At 39.5% G+C, this 12,100-nt stretch overlaps 1 protein-coding gene across 2 annotated transcripts in view; it reads right to left on the reverse strand.

Moving 5' to 3' along the window:
• Positions 1–3,875: 3,875 nt before the first annotated feature.
• Positions 3,876–12,100, reverse strand: part of ppef1 (protein phosphatase, EF-hand calcium binding domain 1) — a 14,012-nt gene continuing 5,787 nt past the window's right edge. For both annotated transcript variants that reach the window (XM_015401342.1, XM_015401341.1), the window contains exons 6-19: positions 10,752–10,915; positions 10,556–10,670; positions 9,372–9,418; positions 9,102–9,268; positions 8,989–9,025; positions 8,709–8,858; positions 7,958–8,103; positions 7,611–7,845; positions 7,340–7,525; positions 7,117–7,259; positions 5,554–5,660; positions 5,305–5,468; positions 5,057–5,141; positions 3,876–4,953 (exon numbers count right to left, since the gene is read on the reverse strand). In XM_015401342.1, coding sequence (XP_015256828.1) covers positions 4,730–4,953; positions 5,057–5,141; positions 5,305–5,468; positions 5,554–5,660; positions 7,117–7,259; positions 7,340–7,525; positions 7,611–7,845; positions 7,958–8,103; positions 8,709–8,858; positions 8,989–9,025; positions 9,102–9,268; positions 9,372–9,418; positions 10,556–10,670; positions 10,752–10,915 — 1,970 coding nt within the window. In that variant the 3' untranslated portion in view covers positions 3,876–4,729. The remainder of the gene's footprint in view (positions 4,954–5,056; positions 5,142–5,304; positions 5,469–5,553; positions 5,661–7,116; positions 7,260–7,339; positions 7,526–7,610; positions 7,846–7,957; positions 8,104–8,708; positions 8,859–8,988; positions 9,026–9,101; positions 9,269–9,371; positions 9,419–10,555; positions 10,671–10,751; positions 10,916–12,100) is intronic.

Genomic DNA, 12,100 nt, shown 5'->3' on the forward strand with positions numbered 1-12,100 from the left:
ATGCTGCCTCTACTCACACTCATCTAGATCTATGTGCATAGAAACACATAACATTAAGCTATATGCAGAGCTCAGATAATAATCATTTGCACTTGGACTCCAGTCGCTCGGTCCAGCTGGTTACAGTACCAAACAGAAAGACACACAGACTGCGGTACACACAGGTACAAAATATGACACATTCCACTCTGCTGTGTGTCCATGTTGGCCTGCTGGTGCAGCCTTTAATGAGCAAACATAACAGTTTCCTGGACCCTGTCCCTTAGACAGAACACAGACACACAGAGGAGAAGAGGAGCCTCTGGTGGAAGTTTGATCAACATTTCTCCAAACCCGTCTCTATCTCTCTGTGTTTTGTCTCCCTCTGCAGAGGATCCAAATAGACACATAGTGACAGGGTGTCAGAGAACAGGAATGTGTGTGAAGTACCAGGTGTCTAAGGGCTGAAACAATCTCATCAGTCTCTCAGCTCATTGGGGTTGTTCCTGAACCCTTAAAAAAATCAAACATCCTAAAGTGAGTGAATTAGTCATCCTTTCTCATCGTGAAGGACGTTTGTTTTGCAGGAATGTGCCTCAGCTGGTAAAAGTAAGTGCCAGTAAGAGATCAGTGTGCAAAAACAGAAAGAAATCAGTAACTGGTTCAACCTCTACAGGTCTGCTCCTCATCCAGCAAAGTGAATCGGTTCTAGAGTGGCACAAGGTTCTGGTTTGTGTCCAATTAGATTTCTGGTTGCACTTTGAGGAGAAAGAGCGGAGCTGCAGACAGTTTCCATTGTTAACTGAACACTGTGTTAAAAAAGGAAGATACTAGTAATAAGAGGGATGATTTTTTTTTAAGCACAGACTAAAAACAAAGCACTAACAACAGAATTCATTAAATAATGAAAGAAGCTTATTGTTTTTATCCATATTCTGCTCCTACTGACCACTCAAAGAAATTCAACATAGGCAACTGGAAACTGAATATACCTTGCCCAAGGGTCCATCAACATGTGGCAGAACGAGGCTTGAATGAAACCCTCTTTCTTTAGATTAAAAACAAACATCTGTGCCACAGTCAATGGTTTTATTTATCAAACTTATTTGGACTGTTAGATTATATATACATATATATATATATATATATATATACATCCTGCTCGTCCCATGGAGAATGGAGCCTGGGTGGGAGCAGCCTGAACCTGGCCAGCATAGGTTAATTATGTGCAACTTTAATATATCCAACTCTTTTAATAAAATCTTAGAAAAAAAGCGACTTCAGACTACTTCTGTCCACCTCATTCAAACTAAACAATATTTACAAAGACAAAAAGATAAAAGATTGAAGGATAAAATTAGGAAAAAAAGAATTAAACACATTACCAAAATAAAACTGGAAGATCACGAAACCAGTGTCCAGAGACACAGCTGTTGGTTTTGTGTCCATGGAGGTTGTATCCCAGATGGCAGCAGGTCACCAGAGTCCACCAGACTTGAAAAATTTCCATTGTCCAGATCCTTAAACCTACGACACCTTGTGTCTCCAAACACTGCAGGTGCAGTTCCTGCAATTATAGCTTTCCTCAACACTTCACACCCTTTTAGTAACCCCTTTAATTAACATGGATGAAAGCCAATATGACTGATGCCACCAGGAGTCCCACCTGACTGTGTTCGGAATAACACCATAGCTATCAGTGCTGCTGCAGCTTTCTGAAGCCTTGAACAGGAGAGATACGCTGAGCAGAGAAAATAAAAACAACTAGGGTAGCAAAAGTAAGAAAAGTTTGAAGTAGTAGAGACCAGAAAACTGATAATCTCAAAAGAAAGAAGAGAGAAGTAAAGCAATAGCACAAACACTAAATACAGATACAAAAGCAACAAGATCTTTTTTAAAGGTCCATTTACAAAATCTTTACCAGCCTTACAAGATTTTATATTTAGGTGACAATAAGAGAATTAGCTTAGCTAATGTTTTTTTGCATAGAAATTGCTATAAAAAGCTTCAAATAAAACCAAACCCAGCTCTCTCTCCCAGGCTGACAGGATGTGTTAAACAGCTCTCTATGCTTGTATTCACAGAGGTAGACAACCAGAGTAAAGGAGCCCATTAACGCACAAGCACTCCCATAAGCAGTCACTTTAAAATCCAGGTGAGAAACATTCATGGTGGTGTTAAAGAAACCAGTTTTATTCATTCATGGAAATTGTGATGTGTGCTGTAATACTACTGGATTTATAATACTGAGGCCTTGTTTTTTTTTTACAAGTCATTTTCTGTTTTGCACATTTTTTTCATTTAATAGGTTTCAGATGTAGCAAACCAGCAGAACATTTTTAATCAACACCTTTAATCTGCAGCTGTTTTAAGGAGTCTTGGTAATGTTTTTACAGCTGAGCGACAACTGCAGTCCTAAAGCAGGGAGATGGTAGCATCATGCTGTGGGACTACAAAAGTGGTGTTGATGCATTGCAGGAAAACTCTTCAAATTCTTTAGCTTCATATCAATTAGGCGGAATGGTGGCCTAGAGGTCAGGGCATAGGGCTTGGAATCCTGAGGTTGTGAGTTTGAAACCCACTGACACTCTGGATCTCTGAGCAAAATTATTATTTTAACTCAGCAGCTCCAGTACAAACCACTATTAAAATTAGAGATTTACAAATAAAATACCAGAGCATTATAATTAATATAGGTTTTCACATCTTTAATATAATGAGTATCCAGTAGTTTAATTGAAACGTCAAAATGGAAAGGGGTTAAAATTCAATGATTAAGGTGCGACAAAAAGTGGCTGTTTTGGATCTAATACTTTGCTGAAGCAAATTCACAAGAAAAAATGGAACATATAGAGGGAATTCAGAACAGCTCTTAGTTAATTTTGAATAAAGGGATTAATGTGCTTGCCAAAAGTGTGATGATTAACAGGAATTATATTATTTACTATTTAAGTCAGAATCATGTGTGAAATTTAACAGAATGGTTTTATCAGAAGACAAAGTTTTGAAATGTCCAAACAAGTCAGTTCATCAACAGGGTTTGGGTTTGCTTCCAGCTTTATGGGCTACCACATTTTGATGTACTCCTAAACAAGGCCCTGTCAGCGTATCGGTGTGTGTGGATCAGCGAATGCAACTGGGTGAAATCAACTTTCAATGGGCTTTTCCTGGACCAGGCTATTTGAGCTGTTTTTGGTTACATTTTAACTAATGTGTTACATTAACAGTTGAAAAAAAAAAGAAAAAGAAAAACAGAAAATAGCACAATCATGGTCCTTCATTTTTAAGTTCCAAAATCCTGGAATTTCATCAGAGTTGGGTAAACATTTTAAGAAAAATCAAAATGACTTTAGAGAGAATTAAAAAAGGTGGTTAAAGAGGGCTGCTAAAAGCTATAAAAGATGTGGATTAAAAAGGCATGCCTATTGTTACAGTAATATGCACTAGAAAACACAGTTTCAACAAAACAAGATCTTTAAAATGCAACGGGTAATGGGATTAAAAATTATATTGTACTGTTTGCTTTAGTAATGCATTCAGGATGCATTCCAAATTGTTAAACTCTATTCTTATATGCATTTATTTCTACTATCTATAAAGCTCCATCAATTTTTTTCTACAATGGTTGGTAAAAAGATATTGGAAAAATATAGAAACACATCTGTTTAAGCTATGAACAAAGTTGATGCTCTAAATCTAAAATGTCAGATTTCAGAAAAGTTTTAACACATTTGAACATTATTCATATAAATACTGAACAAACCAACAAAACTACACCAAAAAAAGTGTATCTAAAGCACATAAACATCCCAATTCCACGTGGACATAATTATAAGTGACTTTTCTGAGGGGCATGTTTTTGTATGAATTTAATTATAAACAAGTATTGTGAGCATAACAAGTAGTTAATTTTCATTTACTTTATTTCAAAAGACATTTTATTGCACAGCCAGTCAAAAAGAGTCCGTACAACAAATCAAAATATGTTAGTAAAACTTAAAGGGGTCATAGAATGATTACATAAGGTATTTGGTGCTGGTCCTTAAGGCCTCTGAATAGGGTGTGTAACATTGGTTGGGATGAAAATGATATATTTGCTGGTCTATGAGCCCTAATGCAAGCCTGGTTAAAAGCCCTAGAATGAAATGACAGGTTAGTGTTTTGGTCGACTACAGTGCAGCAGGTACTGCAGTGCACTCGAACCGAGCTGTCAGCTTCGGGGCTGGTCCGGGAACCCCAGTAGATGGGGGCAGGGAGCCAGTGGGGAACGGAGCGACCGACCCCGACCCGGTAGCCTGGACACAGGTGGACTCGTGCTTCCCAGCTGGCCTTACCGGCCCCAAGCCCCCTCCTTTGGCTGAGGACGGGTAGCTCAAGGCTCAGTCTAGTCAGCGGCTCAGCAGGCATACAACCAGTGGGCTGGTATGTCAGTTTCAGGGCGTGAAGTCCCGCAGTTTATGTCACCTCGGGGCTTCGTTTGTATTCGCCCGTTTTATGGTGGTAGTGTATAATTGTCAAATTTGCAGAGAAAGGAGGCGTTGATGGGGTTTGAACTTCTCTGTACGTCCATTTCACCCACTGAACTATCGTTATTCTTCTATGACAATGTAAACTCAGCTTTGCATTCTATGACCCCTTTAAAAGAAACTGTACAAAATTCCCAGTCAATGATAGATTGGATCCAACTCTACTTACTCTGCCTTTCTTTAATCTTCCCTCTCTTTTAGCTTCTTTCAAACATGTCATATTTTTATGAATACTTTTTTCTGCCCATTTTTTGGCTCAGTTGTTCTTTCATGTCCAGCTTGTGCACCACCCTGAAAGCCTCTAAGAACTCTGTGAAGTCTATGCTGCCGTCCTTGTTGAAGTCAATACTGCGGGCCAGCTCGTCGATGGCGCTGTCGTCAATAGCCACCCCCAGGTGAGCGCTGAACAGGCGCCAGGTGTGGCGAAACTCCTCAATAGATATCAGACCTTAACACAGCCACATCCAAAATGAGCACGCCTTCATTGGTAGAGAACATGTTGAACAAGCTGAAGAAGACTTTAAAAATGTGTACTGCAGAGTTTTATCTACCTGAATGGTCTTTGTCTATGATGTTGAAAATGATCTCCAAGTCAGTCCTGTATCTGAACAGAGTTTCAGCCAAATTGGGAGCAACCTAAAAGAAGCAAAGAATATGCAGCATTTTAATACTAAATAATTACTTATTAACTGAATTATAGCAGTTATGATTTTAGTTTGGTTTATAGGGTGGTATGTAATCTCTAAGATCAATGGATACTTTTTCACAACATGGGTGTTTCCAGATTTTAGCTCCTCACCTGTGGTAGAGGAGCTCCTGGTCCCACGTCCTCAAAGCTGGACTGATACTCAACACTGCCATCTGGTGCCAGATGAACCAAGTGTGGACGAAGAGTTCTCCATGGCAGGTCCAGTCTCAGAACAGACTCCAGTACCTTGGCCCATTCACCGACTGACACACAACCTGTTACAAAGGAGTGGCTTTCAGGTAATGGCTACATATGTTAACAAGGAAGACCACATGTTTGTGCTGGAGAGAGAAAAAGTACCTGTTTCATTTTGGTCATACTGCTGGAAGGCTGCCATAAGCTCAGATCGATGGGCAAACAGTTTCTCCTTAAGGGCCCTGAGAGCTGAGCCTTCAGCTACACGAACTCTGCAATTGACGTATGCAAAACAATTGAAAGACTGTCTGGGGAATCACAACCACATAGGCTATGTTTGTATATCTGCCCTAATCACTATATAGGGCACTATATAGTGGTTACTCCATTTAAGATGTGTCAGAATGGATGAAAAGTAGCAGAATCAAAATTTCCCACAATGCACCTTGAAAAGTAGTGATCATTCATGGTCACTGGACGAGCAGATATATCCCCGAATTATGGGTTTTGTTGTCACAGCAGCCCGCTGTCACTACAAATAACAACAAAGATGGCGCAGGCACCATGCACGGAGGCGTAGTCACATGATCAACGGGGAGCAAAAAGTTTTGGTCACCTGTCTGAACGGTCAGTTAACTGAGTTCATTATAAAGTCCACTATATAGTCCCCGCTCTATATAGTGATTGAGGGATTTAGGGGTTAGAGCGGACATTCGGACGCAGCCATTATGTGACGCAGGAGGGTGTCTGAGTTTTCTATTCTTATTTGCATGTCTACAAGACACAATAAAAGCACTGTGATCAAATGTAGCTGTAACGCTTAATGGTGCTTATTCTATAAATCCGCTTCTGATTCTAGTGAGGCAACAATAAATCACATTTAGCCACTAGGGGCACTAGACTTTTACCTTCCAGGTTTAGTGCTCCTGGATAAAACTTTAAGACCAAGCAGTCCTGAAAATTAATAATCCCATGTTTAGATATTCTAAAAAGAATACACAGGCACTAATGGGGTCTTTATTTTGTTTCAAAGGGGATGAAACAGAAAAGAAGCTAGGTCCCTAGATTCTGGTCCTCTAAGCCAGAACAGCAGTGCATTAGCAGAAGCCATGATTTTTTTTTATAGAGATAGAGCTGGTAGAAAGAAAGGAGATAGGAAAAGGAAGCTGGATGCTCCGGATCCATAGTTAATTTTACACAAGAATCTTCAAATGTTCCAATCTGGCGTTTAGGACCTTTATGGAACCCCACAATCCTTTGCATGACAGGACGTATAGGCACAGCCCATATCACAGAATTAAAGATAAATTAATAAATTCTTCACATGTATTCAGTGTAACAAATGCAAATCTAAATATGTTCTGGAATTAAGGTCCAGACAATATAATTTCACAGACAAATGAAAGGAAGGTAGAGGAAAAGGAGGATTAGGCAAAGGTAAGCAAACGGGGGTGTTGGATTCCTCTCATTTGCTTCTAACTATTTTATATTACTTTTGTCAAAATTTGGCGAATAATAATAATAAAAAAAAAACAATAGCACAAAACCACCAAACTATTATGGTACAGACACTCCTGTCTTATATCTTATCTATAAAACCACATCTACTGCATAATTTTGCTATTATGTTCGTCTTCTGCAGATTCTACACAGAAACACACTGGTTGGCTGTCAAATAGGACAAAATATTTTACAGTTTCCTCATCTCAATCAATGATGACATTATACCTCTGTGTTAGTGTGAGCCTGCGGGTGGTGCGGCTGACTTGGTACTGGTAGAAGCGAGGAACCAGTTCCTTGCCCAGTTTGATGTAAGCACCACGGTTGCTTCCCTCCTCATAATAGTTTGAAGCTGAGAATATGGTGATCACCTACAAGATTTACAAGTTAACTCCTGCCAGCTCAGGCATGGTACAGTTTTTAGACCATAAGGGGCAGTTAGATGTCCTACCTTTCCATCATGACAGAGCTCATATCCCTCCTGTTTGCACTCATGAGAGCGGATGAGAAGCTGCAGCCTGTGCTGATGCAGCAACCTCTGAGTGATGTCAGGACCAAAGTAGCAGCCTCCACCTCTGAAAGTGTTCGGCATGCAGCCCTCTTGTGTTTTAGGGTCACTCCACAATATATCCACTATCTAGTAGAGGAGCGGACAGAGATACTTTGAGTGAAACATTAGGAAGGAAAGAAAGATGCTGATGATTTTCTTTCCAATATTTAACCTGTTTCCACTCCTGTTCCTGTTGTGGAGGCGATGGGAGTGGAACCGAGCATAGAGAGTCCAGGAAAGGCACCTGGAGGACATTGTGAGGGGTGCTGGGAGATGATGGGTACGTTTGAGGCGAGATGCAGGAGGGAGTTCGAGGAGAGCACAGCGAGGAACAGGACGACGAGGAAGATGAGGAGGAAGAAGTGGAGGCTCCGCTGTCTCTCCGGCTGACCCCACATCTCCTCTTTCTGAAGAAGAGAACAAGTAGCAGATTAGGTCAGGTCTTTTGTAAAATAAATGAATAAATATTGACAAAATTTAAAAGCAAATACATATGCATGTGAGGAAAAGCTTTTAGACCTCAGACTGGGGGTTCTGTGGTTCTCAGTGTAGCTGCGACTGCTATGCGAGCTGTCTGTTGATCTCATTCTTTTGCCCAGCCGGTGGGACTGACCAATGTCGAGCTGCTCTAAGCTGTGCCTGGGAAACCTCAAGGCAGATTTCACCTGGGAGGGCAGACAAGTGATTTAAAAAGCTTTAGCAAGGATGAATCTTTTGCTTAACACCGTCTGGAAGTGCTTGAGACCTTTTTTCATTTCTTTTTTTTTTTTTTGTATTTTTAATCAATCAAATCAATCAATCAAACTTCTTTATTGTCAATTTAAATTTACATTGCAATCGAAATTTCAGTTTCAGTACAACCGTTCATCAAAATACGGGCTGAAAGGGGGGAACGGATTGACTGAGGCCATGCGTGCCACAGAACGCTGCCATTCGGCAGAACGGCGCATTCTTATGGCTTGCCAGGTTCCCACCAGTTACCTGGCTTCCCAGGTCCCAGGCGGTTACCTATAGCGCTGCCATTATCTCTGTGGAAAGATAGGAGCCACATTGGGGAAGAGAGGGGGGAAAAAAAGACGCATATTTCACACTTTATCCTTGACATAATACAGTTTGAGGTATCAAAAAAACCTTCTGTACAAGAAAAACACATGTAACACAAGACAGACATTTCAGCAGAGGGTCACATCGGAGGCTTAGTCACATGAAGTCAATCTGACATATTGAGACATACAAAGAAGTGATTAGTGAGACATTGATCTTCTCTGACCTTGTGTCTTTCTATGGAGTTGAGCATTTCCAGGTCAGTCTGGTCTGAAATTCCTCCGTGCACAATCAGGATCTTAGCATCAATGACTGTTGCGATGGGTAAAAGGCTGAAAACGTCCTGAAACAGCTGGAGGATCTCCCGCCCATGGGTCTGCATGCATGAAGACAAATAGATCCCATGAGAATGAACCAATTTACATTTATTCCAGCCAATTTCAATAGCCATCACTATCTGCAGAATATGGTGCACAGAATAGTACAATGCCATTCAGGTTGGCTACCTTATACTTCTGCATAACTTCTTTTGTGAATCCATATCTAAGAAACAGGAAAACATATGAGGTCTTCTGGGGGTAAAATTTGATCTCTCTGAACTTTCTTGCCCCAAACCCACCTGAGGTTCATTATGTGATCCTCATGGTTTCCTCTGTTCAGGTGCATATGGTCTGGGTAAAGCAGAAGGTAGGCAAACAGGAGGATAACCACTTCTACCGACTTTTTCCCACGATCCACAAAGTCTCCATTAAAGATATAGGGTGTCTCAGCAGAAGGTAGTCCATTCTGTAAACCAACAAAGATTGAAGTGCCTTTTGACCAATTTTTCAATTTTAGAACATCTGTTGTGTATTTTTATAAAACAAGGAACATTTCTGCTTTAAAGTACCTTATAGAATATCAGAAGTAAGTCATCCAGCCGGCCATGAAGGTCACCTGCACATAAAGAAACATTGCTAATCCATACATATTGTTTTTTTCTTGATGTTCCCTGAGCCAAACAAGGTAAGATATATTTAAGCTGCTGTTCCGAATGTGTATATATTTGCTGAAATGCCAATTAGCAGTTTCCAGGTCCTTCATAGCAATTAAACTCTGGGTACAACTGGATTTTGAAACCATCTTGGAGAAACATGTTCAGTTTTGTATGTTTTATTCTAGTCTTGTTTTGTTTACAAATTTTCACAAGGCTAAGGCTTTAAATAGGCCACTTCAAGAACTTAATGTTGGCTGCAAAAAATGTAATGATTCTTAACAAACACAACTGTTTTTAAGAACCATTACATTTTTTGCAGCATCCTGCTGCTTCAAAGTTACCTTCAAATACATTTGACTATGCAGAGTAAACCCAGTTAAACAGCGCCTTATTCTGAAAGAAGGCCCTTCTCAAAATGTGACACCTTAAGCACAAATATATGTGGACAAACCAAATACCTTGTACAAAAAAGTCTTATTGACAGGTGAAGCATAATTTAAGCTGCTTTTTCACAATCATAAGACGTGTTTGAGGTGAATCTTTATGTGATCTGTACCAATTTAGAAAATGTTAATGCTAGCATCATGCCGTGGGCAGAGCACTAGGTGATTGGAATTACAACCTTCATATTCCTCAAATTTTTAAAGCAATAAATATATATTTGAGACTTGAGAACAATTTTCTATTCATGAAGAACATATAATTCAAAACTGTTTCCAAATTGGATAAAGATTGTTTCCAATGAACAACTTAAAACAAAAAGAATTTAATGACTGAATATGTAAATTGTAAATCAAGCTCTAAACTAAAGGTGGAAATCTTCAAATGGCCCAACCCCCTCAACACATGCAGTGTGTGTCTTTTGCTTTTTGTCACAAGTATTCTTGAGTTAAATGAGATGCAAGTCGGTATGAGGAGGCAGCTGTGGAAGAGAAGTCAAGAGCCTGATCAGTGTGCAAATATCTTAGAAGGCTGCCATTAACACACAGTTAATGGCAGAGTCAGCTGTGCTTACAACGCTACCAAAGACATCAGGTGTTCTGTGACCTGATTTACAAATTATTCTGATGTTAACAAGAAGTGCTGAGATTTCTCACCACATATGGTGATCTCCTTGGTGTAAGACGTCGACAAATGAATAATATTTGGCATCTCTTTGAGGAGCTTTTTGGTTTCAAACAGCAGCTGAAGGACATACCTGGCATGCAGAACCTGTTTGGAAAAAAAGAAATTCACCGTGTTAAAAATGAGCAAATGTCTCATTAAGATGGATCAGATGGTCATCAATGGTACCTGCTGCTCCTTAAATGCACTGAGGAGGGCATTAGTATCAGAGACAGAAAGAGGAAAGGAAATACGAGGTCCAGTGTAAGACTCTGGGATGGAGATTGTTTTGTAGCAGGTCTCTCTGTCAAACCAGGGGTCAAGGACAGGGTCCAGCAGCTGGGAGATCAAATCTGCAGGACATGACATGTGGACCTGTTTACATGCTGAATAGTCATTTTGATTGCTTAATTGTTTAAAAGTGAAAGCTGTTGTTTAACAAAAAATTCTGTGCATTTTTTTTAGCTCAAAACATAAATCATAACACTAAATCCATGAGAAACCCTTAAATCTTTTTATCAAACCAAAGGCGACCTACAATTAACCCGCTATATTATTTATAGCCATGACAGATTTAGATTTAAAATGATCATCCTTCAACCCAGAACTTTGTTCTATGAAAAAAGTGAAATGGGCATCTCTAAAGCAATAATTAAATATTTTAAAAAGTATAAACTTTAAATGTTTGTTTTTATTTACATTGAAATCAAACACTGGTATATCAGAACTCATTTCTACTTTTCTCCAATATTAGTGAAATGATTTTTACTGACATTACAGCAGTCAAATTATTCAATATGTTGCTGACCAGCTGATTGAATGCTCCATCAAATATTGTAGAGATTTCATATGCAGTGAGAAGCTCATAGTTTTTAAGGTTGGAAACTAAACTGTGACTCCAGTGATTCTCCATCTGGAAGCTTGCTGAGCTACTCCAAATGATTTTGAGCTGAACTGTACTTCATCTACGTCAAAATACTACCAGGAATCTTAATAGGAAGCTATGATCACTTATTTTCTATCTATTCTGATACCTGAAGTATACATTTATCTGTTTCTTTGTCTTTAGGTCACTCAAAGCTGTGGAAGCCATGCTAGCATGAGTTCTTGCTTTCTACTGCAGACTACTGATGACTTCTGCACTATTTTCTGCTGGGCAGTTGTTGAATTTGTTAAATGCCCAGATTCCAATTTGTAGTCTACTAACTAACCTGTACAACTGAAAACATGAAACATTGTTCACCTCTGACATAGTTGTAGTAACTGTTGTAGGAAGAAGCTCTTTGCCAGAGAAAAGACGGTTATAATTTGAGGGTCTGTGGTGGGTTGCAACATGCATGGAGAGGGAATCAATGGGAGAAGTTTGTGTCAGCCTGTATGTAGTTTAACACTTTGGAACCAATTGGGATCACTCCTTATGCAATGTTCAAATATTCATCAATTTCAATCAAGGAGCAAAAAATTGCTTGGTTGCAACACATGGCTGTCTAGAAGAAACATACGTCATAGAAGTGATGTGTATGTATCTATATATCTTT

The sequence above is a fragment of the Cyprinodon variegatus genome, unplaced genomic scaffold, assembly GCF_000732505.1.
Source record: "Cyprinodon variegatus isolate N-32 unplaced genomic scaffold, C_variegatus-1.0 Scaffold1211, whole genome shotgun sequence".
NCBI lineage: Eukaryota > Metazoa > Chordata > Actinopteri > Cyprinodontiformes > Cyprinodontidae > Cyprinodon > Cyprinodon variegatus.